General features: G+C 41.6%; 1 protein-coding gene across 2 annotated transcripts in view; it reads right to left on the bottom strand.

Moving 5' to 3' along the window:
• Positions 1-3,715: 3,715 nt before the first annotated feature.
• The window catches only part of pds5b (PDS5 cohesin associated factor B), a 56,994-nt gene continuing 43,072 nt past the window's right edge, over positions 3,716-17,637 (bottom strand). The window contains exons 13-35 of one of the 2 annotated variants that reach the window (XM_034099045.1): positions 16,949-17,062; positions 16,638-16,719; positions 15,967-16,015; positions 15,641-15,780; positions 15,021-15,136; positions 14,791-14,896; positions 14,543-14,703; positions 14,296-14,419; positions 13,817-13,975; positions 13,563-13,631; positions 12,934-13,070; positions 12,612-12,735; positions 12,180-12,384; positions 9,764-9,878; positions 9,428-9,560; positions 9,207-9,326; positions 8,870-8,932; positions 8,619-8,764; positions 8,292-8,364; positions 6,098-6,516; positions 5,906-5,989; positions 4,636-4,756; positions 3,716-4,507 (exon numbers count right to left, since the gene is read on the bottom strand). In XM_034099045.1, coding sequence (XP_033954936.1) covers positions 4,475-4,507; positions 4,636-4,756; positions 5,906-5,989; positions 6,098-6,516; positions 8,292-8,364; positions 8,619-8,764; positions 8,870-8,932; positions 9,207-9,326; positions 9,428-9,560; positions 9,764-9,878; positions 12,180-12,384; positions 12,612-12,735; positions 12,934-13,070; positions 13,563-13,631; positions 13,817-13,975; positions 14,296-14,419; positions 14,543-14,703; positions 14,791-14,896; positions 15,021-15,136; positions 15,641-15,780; positions 15,967-16,015; positions 16,638-16,719; positions 16,949-17,062 — 2,893 coding nt within the window. In that variant the 3' untranslated portion in view covers positions 3,716-4,474. The remainder of the gene's footprint in view (positions 4,508-4,635; positions 4,757-5,905; positions 5,990-6,097; positions 6,517-8,291; positions 8,365-8,618; positions 8,765-8,869; positions 8,933-9,206; positions 9,327-9,427; positions 9,561-9,763; positions 9,879-12,179; positions 12,385-12,611; positions 12,736-12,933; positions 13,071-13,562; positions 13,632-13,816; positions 13,976-14,295; positions 14,420-14,542; positions 14,704-14,790; positions 14,897-15,020; positions 15,137-15,640; positions 15,781-15,966; positions 16,016-16,637; positions 16,720-16,948; positions 17,063-17,637) is intronic. The other variant, XM_034099046.1, reaches the window with a different exon arrangement.

Genomic DNA, 17,637 nt, shown 5'->3' with positions numbered 1-17,637 from the left:
CTGCATATTTAACCGAAGAGGTGTTGGCCTGTTGTATGGATGTGTGTGTGTGTGTGTGTGTGTGTGTGTGTGTGTGTGTGTGTGTGTGTGTGTGTGTGTGTGTGTGTGTGTGTGTGTGTGTGTGTGTGTGTGTGTGTGTGTGTGTGTGTGTGTGTGTGTGTGTGTGTGTGTGTGTGTGTGTGTGTGTGTGTGGTCTAGCATTACTATACTTGTGGGGACCTAAATCTGTTTACATAGTCACATGTGGGGACTGGCTTCCCTCATGGGGACAAATTGGAGGTCCCCATGAGGGGAATCATTAATGTTAGGGTGAAGACTTGGTTAGGGTAAGGGTTAGGCATGTGTTGGTTATGGTTGAGGTTAGGATAAGTCTCCAGGAAATGCATGTAAGTCAATGTAATGTCCCCTGAAGTGATGTATACATGGTATGTGTGTATGTGTGTGTGTGTGTGTGTGTGTGTGTGTGTGTGTGTGTGTGTGTGTGTGTGTGTGTGTGTGTGTGTGTGTGTGTGTGTGTGTGTGTGTGTATGAAATTGTTCAGGATAGGTTAGCTCATATTATTTTAAATTGTGTTTATGTTTAAAATATACAGTTGAAAGTAAACAATAATCAAAGGAGATGTTTTTTTCGGGTTAAAATAATTGATTGATTGTCCAATAGTCCTAAAATTGGAAGACAGATAAATACAAATTACATTGCAGATTGACAATAAGAATACAGTTGCAGCCTTGACATTGTGAATATGGTTTGGAAAGACTTATCAGTAAAGTACCTGCTTAATGAAGACATAAAGATATTATGTATCAAATTGTTATTAATTGTCAACAAATGTTATATTTTTGAATGAGCAAGACACTGGCACCCTGTGCATTTCGCCCTGTGTGTCATCCACTTCATTACAAATACAAATGTCAAAAAAGATGATATTAAACCACAGCCACATCTATTTTAAATCATGCTCAGCTTAGCAAGTTACAGAGATGAATAATGTTGTAAATAATTGTGTTTGCCCTGAAAGGCAGGTGGTTTATTGGATGCAGGAAGCAGACTCACCGACAGCACGTGATCACGGCCGGTCATGGATCATCACCAGGGGCAGAACTGATGTGTGGTTGTTTTTCCACCGGGCCAAATTACACTGGAAAGTTCAAATCTAAAGTGCAGCCTACATGCATAATCAATGTAGAGCACTGCAATCCTCCATGTATATATAACACAGGAAAAACACCAAGTGATTCTTAGCAGCATGAGAGAACAAACCGGTTCCGACAGGTTAGCGTGTGTGGTACAATCCGAGCCAATTTAGGGCATGATTCTGGTCTTGAAGATGTGGGAAAAAACGGATACAGTCTGACATGCTATTTAGATAAAAAAAAGTACTTTATGTACAGCTCATCCAGTGGCTTTGGGACCTCTGCCTTAAGGGGGCCTTCTCAATCATTTAAAACTGAACCCCTGACTAAGTGACATATGGATCATTCAAATGATATTTAATGCATTACAACATCATATAGTTTGTGTAACATTAGTGATTTGGATAACTTCTGAGCAGATTATTTCCTGTGGATATTGCATCAGAGATCAGATTTATTGTTAAATAAATGTTAGTCTTATTCTCTAAATTATTATAAAATGTGTTTTCGTTTGTAACAATTAGGCTTTTCTGACAATTTATTTCAGTGTTTGACTGTTTTCCTACAGCCCTTAAAACCAAGAAGGGCTTGCCAACCCCATTGAAGCTTTGGTATCCTAAGGGAGCCGAGCCCCCAGGTTGGAAACCAATGCTTAAAGTTGGGTAAAACCATTTTTAAGACAACAGAAAAGTTTAATTATTCAGCCGGTTGTTCATTCCCATCCACATCAGAAATAATATGCATTACCTATAATGTAAAGCAATACTTGCAAAGTGATATGTTCCTTCTACCTTAAATCTTGCCGTCATGGCCCCATCTTCTTTCTTCTGTTTTGGCCTGAAATTAGAGAACATATGCATTTGATGTAGCCTACTGTTCTTGTTCAAAGGTTTTCACTAAAATAAGCTCCAAAATAAATTATCCTGTCATTTTACTCACTATGCTTAATATATAAACTGTGACCCAGATCTGCTACCACATGGCCTACTAATTTTAAACAGGGTATGCATCAATACAACAAATGCAATATAAAATCTGCTGACAGCCTGCAAATATCAAACGATGGTGAAACAGAAATACCGCACGTTTAATTGGGATAATATTTTCTCATTACTTCTGACAGGCATTTTATTGTTGTAGTAGTTTGATAAACTCACTTCTCAAAGAGCCATGATAACGTGACAGTGAGCCAGCATGCACAATAAGAAGCCTGATACTGAAGCAACTGCATGGTTCATTTGATTATTTACACCTGGGCCATTACTGTTCATTTCTAATGTATTGAATGCGTAGTTTACCTTCAGTATCCGGAAATGTTTGGGTCCAGTTCTAGATGTATAACCAGTAAACTAGCTAGAGCACGTGTCAATCTCAAGGCCCGGGGGCCAAATCAGGCCCTTGGTGGATTTAATTTCGGCCCGCAGGATAATTTCTAATTAATATTAGATCTGGCCCGCCGGTATATTGCACGCACACCTTCGTACCAATCCTGAGGATTTCCTCCGCTCAGAGCCTGACTCCAAACATTGATGAACTTGCACCGAAGATGAGATGCCAAGTATCTGGCTTAAACGGCATCACAGAGCAGCACACAGACTTTAAATCTAAATGGATGTTTCCTTATGCACTTTTTTTCTTGTGACAACAGGGCATGTTTGTTTTTTTCTTTGGGGGAATTGTTTTGTTTTAAAGCTGTTGTTGGCCTGTGGAAAAATGTAATCATAAGAAATGACTCCGGGAAAAGCTGCAGATAGAGCCATAAGAAATTAATGCAACTGATTATTTAATGTTTTTATAGGCAATCATTTAAGCTTTGTTAGTTCTAGGTTTAATATGTGCAATAAGTTCATTTCAATAAGTTTTGCAATAAACATTGAACCAGTCCGGCCCTCGACTAGTTGGCCTACCGATTTTTTAATTGTGGCCCACTGTGTATTTGAGTTCGACACTCCTGAGCTAGAGTATGTGGAGACCGCAACAACCTAGTGTCAACAAAGCTTGAGCAAGTGTTATTTGTCAGAATAACAGGAAGAGTAGTTTCTCAGGCAGAACCGTGTAAATTAGATTGAAACATGTTTGTCATATTGCCGTCAGATTGAAAGCAATACCTGAACTCCAGATTTGTAAACATGTTTCTGCTTAACTCTTGCCTAGCAAAACAAAAAGCTGCATCAAAATGAGTTATTTGTTAATTACCGAGTAATAATTGTATTGTAATTCAAAATAACTTGTTGTCAAGTGTCTAAGGTACAGTGTAGATAATATTAGCGGGATAATACTAATACCTCCAAGACGAACCACTGCGTCATCCATTACAAACCAACATGGAGGGTAATTTACCATTTATGCGGTGTTTCTTCCCAAGGATGATACATTAACCCTTACTGACCTTGGAATTATTTTTAAAGCATTGCATGTAGGCTACGACATAAAAAAAACACTCCATGATAGAAATGTTGAACATTTCTTTAAAACTCGTTCTTCTTTCCAAATGTCTCACAGAAGTCATCACAGATTATGTTGTCCTTCAGAAAAACGCAAACTGCCTCATCCAAGACTTCAAGTTGGAATAAAGAGAAATGGAGCATTTCAGGTTTTATAGAGAATTATATTGATACAACGGAGGATGTGACTGGGTGGATGTGAAGCCAAATTAATCAGCAGTGACAAAAACTACAACCACAGCTGCTCATGACCTCATCTACCAGGAAGTACAAACTTTAAAATGAATCACACACTACAACCTTTTCCCGAGGCAAATCTAAATTTGGACAGGTTTTCTGACATTGTTTTAAAATGTTTTAATACATGGTAAAAAAGGTATTAATATACAGTGCTGTAAACAATTCACGTTTTCTTTTAAAGTAAAATAATACAATTAACATCACAATAAGATAATGCATGTTAATCTCTTCAGTTTTTAAAAGTGTGACAGAGGGAATGATTGATAAGCAATATTTCCTTTATGGGAGAATTGTAATAATAATATTGGCGGGGAAAAGGCTCACAGCATCCCCCCAGTCAGCATCAAACACAACAACAGAACATGAACAGACATAAGAGACTATTTACAAGAGTGATCTTTTTTTGTTTTCCTGTTAAAATTATTTCTACTTAATGTGGCGAACATCATCACAATGCAACACAATGCAACAACCCACAGCTGATGAAACTGATGTACTCATGTCATGTGCATGTGGTTTATGCAAGTGTGTGAACTTGTGTAACAGTAGGAGCATCTGCGTATGAAAAGTTAAAAAAGTTCAATGTCCATATTTTCTTTCCTTCGTCACTCATCCACGACATTTGAGTAGACGCCCCATTTTTGTTTGTCCTTCAGCTCATCTTCTTCGCACAGCTGCCTTCTTGCGACCCTACAGGAGATAGAAAAATAGCAGGGTGAAAACTTGACAGGAAACTAAGCATATACAGTTCTCCACACTTCTTAAATTGATCTAAAACCCAGAATTCGGAGAAATGGTTTATGCAACACGTTCAGTACCTTCGGTGTTGGCACGTCCTCCTGCTCCTCCTGCTCCTCCTGCTCCTCCTGCTCCTCATCATCTTCTTCTTCTTCCTCCGGGTCATCTTTCGCAGCAGCTGCCTTCGATCGCCCACCACGCCTGGATACCAAAGAAGGAATACACACTGAATCAGAATTCCTCAGCAAGCAACAGGGAGACATTAGTAAACTGAGAAACATCACCACCAGCAGAAAGCTATAAGGCACTTTCACACCGGAGTACTTTTCCCGTTTAGTTCCGATAGATCCTGGGATTTTGCGTTCACACCAAAAAGAGAACTTAGTTCATGAGATCTTTTCCCCCCTTTTCAGTCTTTACATGTCACTTGTTAGACGCTTTTATCCAAAGCGACTTACATACATTCAGTACTGTGGACAATTCCCACAGGAGCAATTTGGGGTGACACAACGACATGCTGACTGCAGCGGGACTCGAACTTGCTACCCCGTGATTCAAAGTTCACCCCCCACAGCCTTCCTGCTAGAGAGCAGGTACTTTCCCGAAAAAAAAAAAGTTCCAATTTCTGATTGGCTGGGCGAATTGCAAACCACGCCCCGTAAAACTCTGAAAAGTTTTGTGATGCCGCCATTGTATTTGCTGGCATTAGCATTAGCCCAGCGCACCAACGGAGAGAGACTAACTTATGGTAACATACAAAAAAACATGGGAGCGGTGGAGGGATGAGGAGGTGTCGGCGTTCTGGCGATTTACTCTGAAGGCTGGACTGGCTTCAGTAGAAGCTGCTGGGAGTCCCAGCAGCTTCTACTGAAGCCAGTCCCCAACTCCGGGGACTTCGGGTGGCAGTATACGCCGTGAAGTGGTTTGCGGCCTGCCAGTAAACCCAAAGCAGAAGAAGAAGTGACGTCAGCGGCTTCATTTGCGTAATCTTTCCTCAGGGACTTATTCCGGTGTGAACGCGATCTGCTCTTTAGTTCCATGGGGGAACTAAGTACTGGGAACTAAGTACTGGGAACTAAGTACTGGGAACTAAGTACTGGGAACTAAGTGCTGGGAACTAAGTGCTGGGAAATAAGTGCTGGGAAATAAGTAAGGCAAAGTACTTGGTGTGAAAGCTGCTATAGACTCTCTCAGTGGATATAACCAGGGTATTTTCTTTTAAAAATATAGTATGCGTATTACAAAAGGTTTACTTTAACAAACACTTTTCTAAAACCCTCAGTGTTTTAAAGTGCACTAGAGTTTTGCAACAGCCTGGAAGATCACAAATATATTTAGTGTGCATCGTACGCTGGTTTCTTTGCAGGCGGTTGAGCTGATTTGGGTGGACGTCCTCTCCTCTTCTGCGGTGTGGACTCTGCTGACTCCGTGCTGCTAATTAAAGTTTGAGACAGAAGTTAATCTCGCTGACAGAAATCTCAGTGCCAACAAGTGAAGATGATCAAACTTCTCTGTGTGCATTAACCACAAAGCATTTCTTACCCTTGTGATCGCCGTGGCGTCCTTGCTGGCCTTCCTCCCTTGGTCTTCAACTCCACATTTTCACTGCTCTTGTCAGCTTCTTCGTCTTCTGCTGGTTCCTCCTCCTCAATCTTCTCTTCTTCTTCCTCCTCCTCCTCTTCCTCCTCTTCCGGGGGAGGAGCTGCCTTCTTCCGGCCTCTCTTGCCCTTGGCAGGAGTGTCTTGACTGGGGGTGGCAGACTTCGGGGGTCGCCCCCTGCGTCCTTTCTTCGGCGGGCTGTTCTGCTCGTCCTCCGGCCGATTGTCCTCGTCCCATTGGTCCTCGGACTCGGCCACTGGGGTTGTGTTTGCCGCCGCCTTCTTGCGTCCGCGCTTTGGTTTGTTGTCCTGGTCTTCAATGGAGGCCACGACACGCTTGCGACCGCGGGGCTTTTCAATATCCTGTAAAAGATGAAATCGTTTACAAGGGCCATAGGGCTTCCTATGCAGGGTTCATACACTTTTTCACCAATGATTTTCAATGACTTATCCATGACCAAATTAATTACTCTTTCTCAGTGTACCACTGAAAATGGTTTATTTTAACATGGAACAGGAAAATAAGGTCTGCATATGAAACATGTTGTGCCTATCTAAAACAAATGAAATAGTAGGCTTACTAGCTTCTACACGCTAAAGCAACTCAAATCTCTCACCAGCAAAATACCTCGTCATTTTACATTTCATTACTATACATTATTTATTATCATTATAGTATTACTATTTTGGCGATTAGATAAAATATACATTATATTTGATGCAACTTTAGTTACATTTCCATGATTCTTCCAAAACTTTGGGGAAAATATTGTTTTCCATAACTTTTCCAGGGCCTGGAATTAGCATTGTGAATTTCCATGACTTTTCCAGGTTTTTAATGACCGTAAGAACCAATGCCTATACAAATCAGGACCCTTCCATTAACTTAAAATGCTTTTCTTTCCTGATTTGCAATGACATTTTACTACGTTAATATTTTAGAATGTCTGGTTTCCCCAATTTCTTTTATTCTGTGAAGACAAACTGTTCAATACCCACGATCAGTGTTATTTTCTTCATATGACTTAACATAGTAATCAACCACCTTTTTTCCACATGACTAAAAGGAGATGGCCCTGACATCATCAAACATTAACTGCAATAATAGATGAAAAAGGTAGTTTAGAAAGAGTAGCCTTAACAGAACTTTTATTATTTACATTTTCAAAAAAGAGGAATCTGTATTCTGCCTCGTGTTTAATGACAGCTTAATCATCGGATGATATTGAACATTTTAAAGACTATACACATTTAGTTATGGTTTAGAACTTTGTAGAAGGGCGAGAAGCTTAAGTGCACTGATTCACAACAAAACAAAGGCAACATAAGCCACAAGGTCTGGCGGCTGTTATGAGTGATGTGATATTTGGATAGGAACAGTTTACACAACACGTTTCTGCTAATCCTATCTCGACTTAAATCCAGCAGGTGTTTGCTCAGTAGAATCAAAACACAGAGTCACAAGGGTTTATGACTGGAAACACTTAACTGGATCATAGCAACACCCTAAGATACTGTGTCGTTTCAGACCGTGTTTGTTTGGTTTATTTATACAGACAGACTATAAAGATGGATGCATAAAATGTCTGTTTTTCATGGCTATAATACTTAATGCCATTGCATTGTTAAAAAAAGCCAGATTATTTGTGCCTGTTTATCCTACTGGTATCAAGCATGTTCTTATAGTGCTAGTGGAGCACGCTCATGAACTGTTCGCCGGTTACTGCGAAGCGCATAAAGCAGACCCTTATAGCAGAGCGAACAGGTACAGGAGGGGTAGAGCGAGGGATCATTGTCCACTAGTTAATCGATCGCAGATGGCGTCCTGCTCGCGGACGGATACAAAAAAATTAAACCTAAATGGGTCGCAAGATATACTTTGGTGGACGTTAATATACCCGAGTAAAGTCTATGTGTGGGGAACCCTGAATATGTAAACAGAAGATGGTCAAAGAAAGTCATAGGTAATGTGGATATGTTAACCGTTAAATGTTCAAAGGATAAAACAATAATAACTTTATGAAAGACCAACAGGCTAAAAACCATGAAAAGACAACAATAAAAGGTTGGTTGATAGTTCATAACAACCAGTCCCACATTAAAGAAGATATAATATGCTTATAAAGAGGTCTAAGTACCTTATCAGTGCCGTCTGCTCTCTTTAGGCTGAAGTCCTCGTTTTCACTGTGATCCAGTTCTGTGCTGTCAAGCCTGAAACAAACATTATTCATCGTTATTATTTTTTACACAGAACAAAGAAATGCAGTTCAAGTCATAACAATATCCAAGGAAAATAGACAGCTCTTTTTATGTTGCTGGGAAGTGAGCATAAAACAGCAAACATTTACACATCTCGCTGTCAGAACACCTGAAAGTCTAAACACTGGATGGGATTCGGGGTCACTTCAATGCATAAAGACTGGATGTTGACCTGAGGTTTTAAATCTGTATAACCTGTCCTGTACCTGGTCTTGCTGCGTTGCGGGGACCCCGGGTTGGACGAGGAGTCCTCGTTGCTGGCGGTCTCCATACGAGACGCTTTGCTCTGGATCTGTTTCCCCGCCGCCGCCAGCGGCTTGTTGACTGCGCCCAACACGTTAGCCGACTTGGGCTTCAGGAGGGAGAGGGGACAAGAGTTAGATATGTGTTTCATAAAACAAAGCCAGAAATAAGATGCCAAGCCAACGTTACCATTTTAGAGGTTTGATTAACTTACTTTTCCTGGTGTGAAGAATGACTTCATCTCTGGTGGGAGATAATTTTTTGTGTTGTTGAAATTCTGAAATAGAATAAATGTCTTCGGTCAGAGAGCTTGTTAGTGTAAAAAGAACAAACACGAATGCATCTTTTAAATCAGCACTTTTCTAAGACTTGCAATAGCACCTGTGACACTCAAAATGATGTACCCATCATGATCCATCTTTTGAAATGTTTTGCAGACCTAATTAGCAGCTCAGCTATTGCTATTAATAAACATCAATTCAGAAGAAACTGCTTCGCTGGAAATAAGAGATTACATTATCTGTAAAATGCTTTTGGGTGCAGACACCAACCTTGTCGGCCTTGGTGAAGAAGGTTGAGGGCAGCACGGGGTCTTTGGGAGACTCCAGGCTGTAGGTGGTGCTCTTTGACATGATGATGTTCATGGCTACGTCACACACTGTGTACAATTTCTGTGGAGCCAAAGAGGAAAACTGTGGTTAGCTAAACGGCAGGGAATTCATATGTACTGTCTGTATATGATAAATGAAGGTAAAATGAACTTGATGTGTACCTCGTTGGTTTTGGGGTCGGTGGGGGCCTGGGCATCTTTCGTCTGTTTGATATTTTCCACCATTTTCCTAATGAAAGCGTGGCTGTTGTTCTCGTTCTTGGCCATGATAATCTCCAGGACAAACCACAGAGCCCTGATACAGAGGGGAAGTTTCAATGTCAGCAGACAGGACTTTGAATTGTGGACCCAATGTTGAAGCATTTCCTTTTAAGTTATTGGACATAAACCTTTAACTGCAAACGCAATTTATGAGTAATGACAATAATAACATAGCAGTAAGAGGTGCGTGTCCCCCAAAAATATTACTCCCCAACAGTTTTCCCATGCGCGGCTTACTCTTTAATTTCTTTGAGCTGCTCGATGTCCTGTACTTTGACGTAGTCCGGGTCGTGGGCCAGCAAGTGGATGGTGTAGGGCACCACATACTCGGGCAGGAGAGAGAACAGCTTGTCTATCGGCACACACAAGGTAAACATTACAACATTAACTCATCACAAAAAGGGCTAATGATCACTGCTGTGTACTGATGTGCACTTACAGTAGGGATGTTGAAAATAATCGTTTCTACGATGCGCGGACGATTCGGTATCGATGCAGTGACGGAAGATAATCGATTATAGCGTAGTAACGTTGCTTCCTGATTTTCCGGCCGCGGCTTTACTATAACGTTTTTTTTTCTGTCACTTTAATATCAAATCGGTCGGTGACGCAGAGATCAGGGAACAGACGTGACAGCGGCACAGCAACACCAAACACGGAGCAGTCTGCTTTATCCACCAACACAAGAACACCAGTCCAGAACCAACAGCAGAAGGACCTGCTCTGAATCACTCCGTGTCGCTGCGGCTCAGAGACACAGGGATTTATGTTTTTCAAAAATAATCGCGTTACAATCATGTCAGGTTTTTGGTGGATTTAATTAAGTCTTGGATTGCAGAGTATGAATGTCCTCTAGCAATTTTCAGACGATATATACGTGTATAAAGTTTGTGAAGGCAGGAGGAAAAAAGCTTCCGCGATCACCGTCTCCTCTCCGTTCCTCCAAGCCCCGCCCCCTCCCTGAAAATAATGAGTGACAGGCTGATAGTGACCCGATAGAAACTTTATATTCACTTAATCACTGAGATATAATGAAGCTAACTTAATCTCATACATTCATGGGGTTTATGTAACAGTAAGACAGAGAATGTGAGTGTGCACCCACATGCACTATTTTAGTTTTTATATGCTGTTGTAAATACTCCTGTTGTCTGCTGTGTTCAGACTCAAGTCCTGTGTGTGATGCCACATTCAGGACATTCAGTGTCCTTCTTTTAACAGAAGACCGTTGCTAGAAGCTGCAGCTAGACTGCAGAAGCATTAGCTTTTTGTTTTTGAGGATGGAACAACTTCACACACAGATATAGGGAGGCTAGACCTATACAATTCATTTATTTTGGTTTATAAATTAATGTCAAGACATTTATGTTGATTTCTGAAGCACTTTCTACATAATAAAAAGAGAGTTCATATGTATTTACTGCATGTAAGCATTGATGAAAAATAAGCCATGTGCAGTAATATAGAAAATTGAGGATGCAACGCATTGGTATTAGGGATGATAATTATCGGTCCGATATTAGGAATTATGACGTCATCCCGATAAACCCGATACCAGTATTAATAGTGGATTGGGATGAGGGGCGCTTGTTTTTCACTCGGCTCCTCCCGTTTTGCCAGTACTGTGGTTTAGGAAGAGGGGAGTTCTTCACAAATCCAGCGCTCCCTAATACTTCGAACCTGATCAGTCACCTGAAACATCGGCATCGCTACGATGGTGTACGAAGACAATAATACAATACAAAGTGTGTGTGTGTGTGTGTGCGCGCGCGCGCGCATATTGGAGCCTTGTGCAACTCAAGGCATATGCTCGAACCGGAGCTGCCTGGACGCTGCAATCATGTTGCACTATCCGTGCTGCTGAGTGTGCTGACTTCTCGTACAATGTCCCACTGTCTGGCTTCCTGCATAAAGTCAAGTGCTCGGCGCAGTTGTGGCGAAATGTCACTCCTCTGTTTTCATTTAAACAGCTCCTTATATCCGTTAGCGCAGCTAGCTAGCACCAGATGCTAACAACAACAATGCACGTAAGGTCTCTCTCTCGCTCGCTCGGGCCACACATACACACACCCTCCCGGTCCTCCCAATAGCCAGTCGGTGCCTGCCGGTGAGCGTGGAAGTGTGGTCTGCTGCAAGCGGGCGGCAGGAGCGGGGCTGTCAGCATCAGCTTGTAGATGGTATTTTAAACTCGATGCGCTCTGAAACTACGGGGCAGCCGAGGACAAAAAATACACATGCGTTAATCGCGTTAAAATAATTAGTGGTGTAACATTTTTATTATCGGTTATCGGTATCGGTCTTGAGAAGCAGGAAGTTATCGGTTTCAAAAAACCAATATCGTGCATCCCTAATGGGTATGAATCGTGATATCGAATTGAATCGAATCGTTGACAGGATAATCGTAATCGAATCGTGAGACCAGTGAAGATGCACAGCCCTAACTTACAGTAACGCAAACATCTCGTTAAGTAATTCCCCCCCGATCCAATGCCTTATTAAATTGCCTCTTTAACGTTAAATAGTTTATTTTTTCCCTACATTTCTAAGATACTGGTCTAAGATATATTCTGTAGAGGGTACAGATAACATACTAGAGGCTTTTTTGTAGCTGCTTGAAATCAGGCAAAGAAAATGCAAATGTCAGTGTCTTTACCGCTGATGGCAGCATGCTGTTTGAGGTACTCTCGCCGTATGTTGATGTTTTTCACCAGGCACTGGCGAGCGTGAGCCCTCCTCTCCTTCACGGGGTCCTTGGCACACAGCGCGAACACTCCGATGTACTCCAGAGGCAGGCGCAGGCGGCACAGGCCCCGGTGGAGCTTCTGGGAAAAACACTGACGCACCTGGTAGCACTCATCCTAGAGAGCAAAGAGAGGGAGATGATTAGGAGGAGACAACATTTTGAAATGGTTTTGAGAAATGTGGGCAGGGAGCAGAGAGGTGGAGGAGGGTTGTGTGCTGAAGAGAAAATAATACCCGATTGGCAGTGCATCATTTTTCAAAACATTATATAATCTAAATCATGAAAACAAGTTAAAGTGTGTAGGCGCTTTGCGTTAAACCGGAGATGTTTGTCTGCTCTTACATTGATGACGAGCGCACACAGCTGATACTGCTCCAGCGTGATGATTTCGTGGTAGCAGGGCTCCTGGGCCAGCTTCAGCAGGGCGCACGCCGCCGCCAGCCGCAGCCTCGACATGTCGGGTTTACTACGGGAAGAGTCACGGATAGGTGAGTAAACAATACTTTTTATGTAATTATCTCACATGCTCCTCGGGTCCACAATACCCATTAGATCCAGCACTTGAAAATGACATGATTATAATCTGAGGACAGCACTGAGTTACGGCGGCTTAAACACACAGAAGCTTATATATAATAAATGTAGCATAGGCTTTGACACCTACCCCATCCTGCCCTGCTCTGTTAAGTCTCCATCACTGTGTAGAATCGCTGTCAGCATCCTCAGGGTGGAGTTCCCTGATTTGCTCTGGTTGTTCTTCACTCCCAGTAACCACCGCACCATCAGCTTTATGCCCTGGATCTGGATAGGGGGGGGGGAAGCCCATTACTTGAGTTACACAATTTCAGAATGAGGGGAAAAGTCTGCTTATTTTCATGTTTAGATAAATAAATAAAGCTATGTTGTGTTGATATGATAATGAATATGACCATTCTATCTCTGAAAGTTTTGTTCATAAAAAGAAGAAGAAGGGAGCAGACTGCACAGCAGAGTTCCCGTTAGAATATTTTTTCGTCAACCCATACAGGACATCTCTTTCTCCACATTAAGTGTTAGACATTAGAATTGACTATTCTTGTCTGTCACATACTCTTTTGTCTGTCACATAAGTGGCGCAAGTTGCGCAACTGATGCGGTATTGCGCTAAGCGGAAATGATTTTGACCGGAGAGATTTAGATTTGCCCGTCTTCAGCATATTTTACTGGTCATAGTCCGGTAATTACCGGCTAACGGGAACTCTGCTGCACAGATGGACAGGGTTTATAAGAGAAACAAAAAGGATCACCGCTGACCTTGGCCAGAGTCTCGGGGGACACTTCCTCGTCAGGGACCCAAAGTTTGGTGGTCTTCTTGCCCGGGATCTAGAAACATAGAAATAATTCTGTGAGACCTGTGTCCCATGATACAAACGGACACAAAAGCACTAATCCTTGCATACTAGAAGATCAACTGTGATTTGACAGTTTGACAGGCCCTTAGAGAAATCCAGGCTCTCGTCATGAGTCTGTTACACGAGATGAATATACTGTACATAAGATGTGTGTACCCTGTCGTTCATGAGCAGGTCCTTCACAATGAAGTTGGCGACTAGAGATTTGAGCGGTGCAGCAAACTGTTCTGGGGCCAGCTGAGCCAGGTGACCCAGGGTGGTCAGAGGAGTGATGAGCTGCTCCAGGTTAGCCGGGTCCAGGCCTTTGTGCAGAGGCTGGAGAAAAACACATAAAACATGTCATTGCTTGTTTGATCCTGGGTAATGACACACTATTTATTCAGGTTTGGGAAGTGTTTAGTGTTGCTGGCAGCAGCACAGATGCATCAGTATTTTATTATTTAATTTCTTGATGTACTTACTGTGAATATTAACTCAATCACAGGGTTGTTTTCAAAGAAAATACACACATTTATCAATATAATCTATTTATTTGCATACAATGTTATGCAAGGCCAGAGTTTCTCAAACCTATAAATAATACAACTTCTCTCTTTTTGTGTTTGAAACAGATATATTAGATGGGAGTGACTCACCTCGAAGATCTGGGCGAAGTGTGTGTCTCTGTTGGTGAACATGGAGTTGATGCAGTGGATGGAATACTTGGCCTGGCGAGGGGGGCCTCTCTTGGCTTTGGCCTGCAGTACTGGCAGCAGAACACTTGGGGGAGCAGGAAAGGAAACACCATTACAAACCACAGAAAGTATTATCAGGAGTCAGAAACAGTGCAGCAAGTTCAAAGACAACCGTAGTGCTGTAAGGGACAGTATGAATGAAACGTACGATTTGATGTGAGGAAAACTCTCTTCCATCTTGCTGCCCGTGTTCTTGAAGATCTGCAGCGCAGCCTCTGCGACTTTCTCGTCGTCCATCTTCAGACAACCCAAAAGAGACTCAAAGGTCTCTGCAGAGTGGAAGGACACCGGGTGAGTGAACGACAGCACCTGAGAGGGAAAGCAGAAGAGTGTCATCATTATAAATGTTTTTTTTTTTTTTATTAACTGCAAAGAGGGCCAGCTGACGGTTTGTACCTTGAGTAGCTCCAGTCCTGCTCTGATGGCCTCTTCAGTGAGGACGCCCTCCTCCTCATCATCAGCTGTTCCATCTATAGATTTGTTAACCTGTTTTATCAAAGCACTGACAGATAATGGAAGAAATACAAGAGAGGGAGAAAAGGTCAAATATTGCACTATTAAATGTAATGTCACAGGCATATTAGTAATATCAGATCTTTATAATGATGTGGTGGTTTGAAGTTTACCTGATGGATTCTGTGTCGATGTGTACAGGAGCAATTCTCTCCAGCAGGAACTTGACCATTTCCAGGAATGGATTGCTGGGTTGTTTGGGGCTGCCAAGCTTTTTAGTGATGTCTCGCTGAAAAGGCGACAAAAAATGACTCAAATCAATATTCAAAATAATCACATTGTAATGTAGAACAACCGATATCCCTCCCACTCACAGGTGTCATGTTTTAGACTCAGAATCTGCTCATCTCACATAACAGTAGTTCAATTGATACTTTAACCGTTTGTCTGCTTTAAATATATAGCCCCTTTTCAGAATTGGCAATCCTACTGGGCTCAGCCTCTTATAACGTAAAAGTATTACTTTCAACACATCACAAGTTGTACCTGATTGTTGCAAGATTACAGCAAAGCAGCACCAGATCAAAATCTCCATTGCAGACCTTTTTTCCTTCTTATTCCATCCTCTTATATACAAACTGAATTTATTAAACTAGCTAAATAGATACATTAGAAAGACTTATTCACACTATAACTTTAAGGGTACTTTTTCAATCTTAGAACAAAGCCAGTTGTGGGATGAAAGCATTTCACTTGGAGGACACTGCACTTGGACAGAAATGTGAACACTCACCACGCAGACTTCAGCTTGCTTGCAGGAGCACGAGGGGCTGACCAAGGTTTCCAACTGATCTCTGATTCGCTCGTCATCATCCAGGACCTGAGCCAGCTTCTTCACAAAGTCCTGAGCTTTGCCTGGGTCCGGAAGGTTCTCTATAGACACACAGATTTAAAAGCTGATGTCTAAATTTGAAACAAGGATGGTAAGGTCATCCTGTTTCAGCAATTTCATTAGAAGTGTTGTTCTTTGTTTCAGTACTTCAGCGATGACATGTGGAAACATCCTGAGTTGGCATTTAAAACAAGATGTACTCATTTAACGATTGTGAAATCTCTTACTTGTGATCACCATGACTTTGGCAAATACGGCCTTGCTCGATGCGTCAGACTACGAACAGATAAAGAGAACAATAGATTAGATTGTAAAGCACTTACACATCACTGTACCCTGTATACCAAGGCAGGTTTGCCATCACTTACTGTACGGAGGCTCAGTCATTGGTACACGTTTATTTATAAAGCTTTGTTGGGTAAACTCCCGTATTATATCTGCTCTCTGATAACACAGAGAGTTGCAAGCAGCTATTGTCTGAGATCGCATGATGTAGTATTGTTGGATGTGCCAAGAAGAGCAAGGACTGTCTTAGGTAAGACAGCTTTTATGTGCGCAGCTCCACTTGCTTGGAACAATCTTCAGCAAGAATTGAAACTAAGCAATCTCATTACTCTGCATGTTTTTAAAGCTAGGCAAAATGAAATGCTTGCTGATACAATGGGCACTTGTAAATGTCTATAATTATGTATCCTGTAAATATAATGTATGATGTCCTTTATTGTTTTATGTTTCATGTGGAACCTATTTGCTGCAGGTCTCCCTTGAAAAAGAGATCTATGATCTCAATGGGACCAATCTGGTTAAATAAAGGTTTGAAAATTAAAATGAAATGAGAAAGAAGCGACAAGGCTGAATTAACCATCAGCGTTTGGAAGTGTGCTTCAGTAAGAGTTACCTTGGGCTTTTTGACCAAATCCAGCAGGTCTTTGACATTGTTTCTCAGAAGATTCTGGCACTTCCACATCTCATTCAAAGCTCTGCGGAGCACAGATGGACACAAATGATGAGAAAAGGAAATAATACAATAGGAAAATAAACGCCTTCTTCCTTGCCATTTATTCCAAGCTGTCGATATCTCAAGGAATTTCATCAATATTTTTCACGGATCATCACAATCACCTTTTTGTCTTTAAAAAAGCAAACACCAATTGACAAGGCAAGTGACATTTTCCCCTGTATTGATCCGAGGTGTGAGAAAAGACTTACTTGACAGCATTTGTGTCCAGGGTGGCATACAGGTAGTAGAGACACTTCATCCTCTCAGTGGTCTCCAGGTTGTGAGGAACCATGTACTGTGCAAAGACCCGCTCCACCAGCAACCTGTGCACACGGGAGGAACATATAGAGGCTAAGTTTACATTGACATAATGAATAACCTTGGAAAATAGGATATTTTTCCATATTAAAGGGTTTGAGCTGAGAGTCCTGAGAGTCATTAAGCTACCATTCAATTGTAAAATAGGATTTTCTACACCAAGGGATTAAATTAAAGCAGTTTGAGATTAAGGGCTGTAGAACATTTGAAGCAAAGAATAATATTACTATTTATAGGTTCCCTAATAATGTGCATGCATCAATAAGACTATAGTCCAGGGCTATTCAATTAGTTTGGAATGGGGGCCGGTTGATAAATGATCCAAAGCAAGGGGCCGGGAAAAAGATGGCTTGAAATATGAGCAATCATATTAAGAGCTTCAGATACAGTGAATACCATAACAGCATAGAGGAGTGCATATATTGTGTTTAATTAAATCAAACAACATAGCCCCAAGGAATGTATAGATCTAAACGGAATAAAGGCACGCTGGCCCAAAAAAAAATCTTTAAAAAAATAAAGTAGATTACTTTTTAACATTATTCTCAAAAGGGCCAGTAAATATCACCCGGGGCCGGAT

Source organism: Pseudochaenichthys georgianus, chromosome 14 (assembly GCF_902827115.2).
Source record: "Pseudochaenichthys georgianus chromosome 14, fPseGeo1.2, whole genome shotgun sequence".
NCBI classification, from domain to species: domain Eukaryota; kingdom Metazoa; phylum Chordata; class Actinopteri; order Perciformes; family Channichthyidae; genus Pseudochaenichthys; species Pseudochaenichthys georgianus.
The sequence above is the reverse complement of the archived record's forward strand: the minus strand, read 5'-3'. Positions and strand labels throughout refer to the sequence as shown.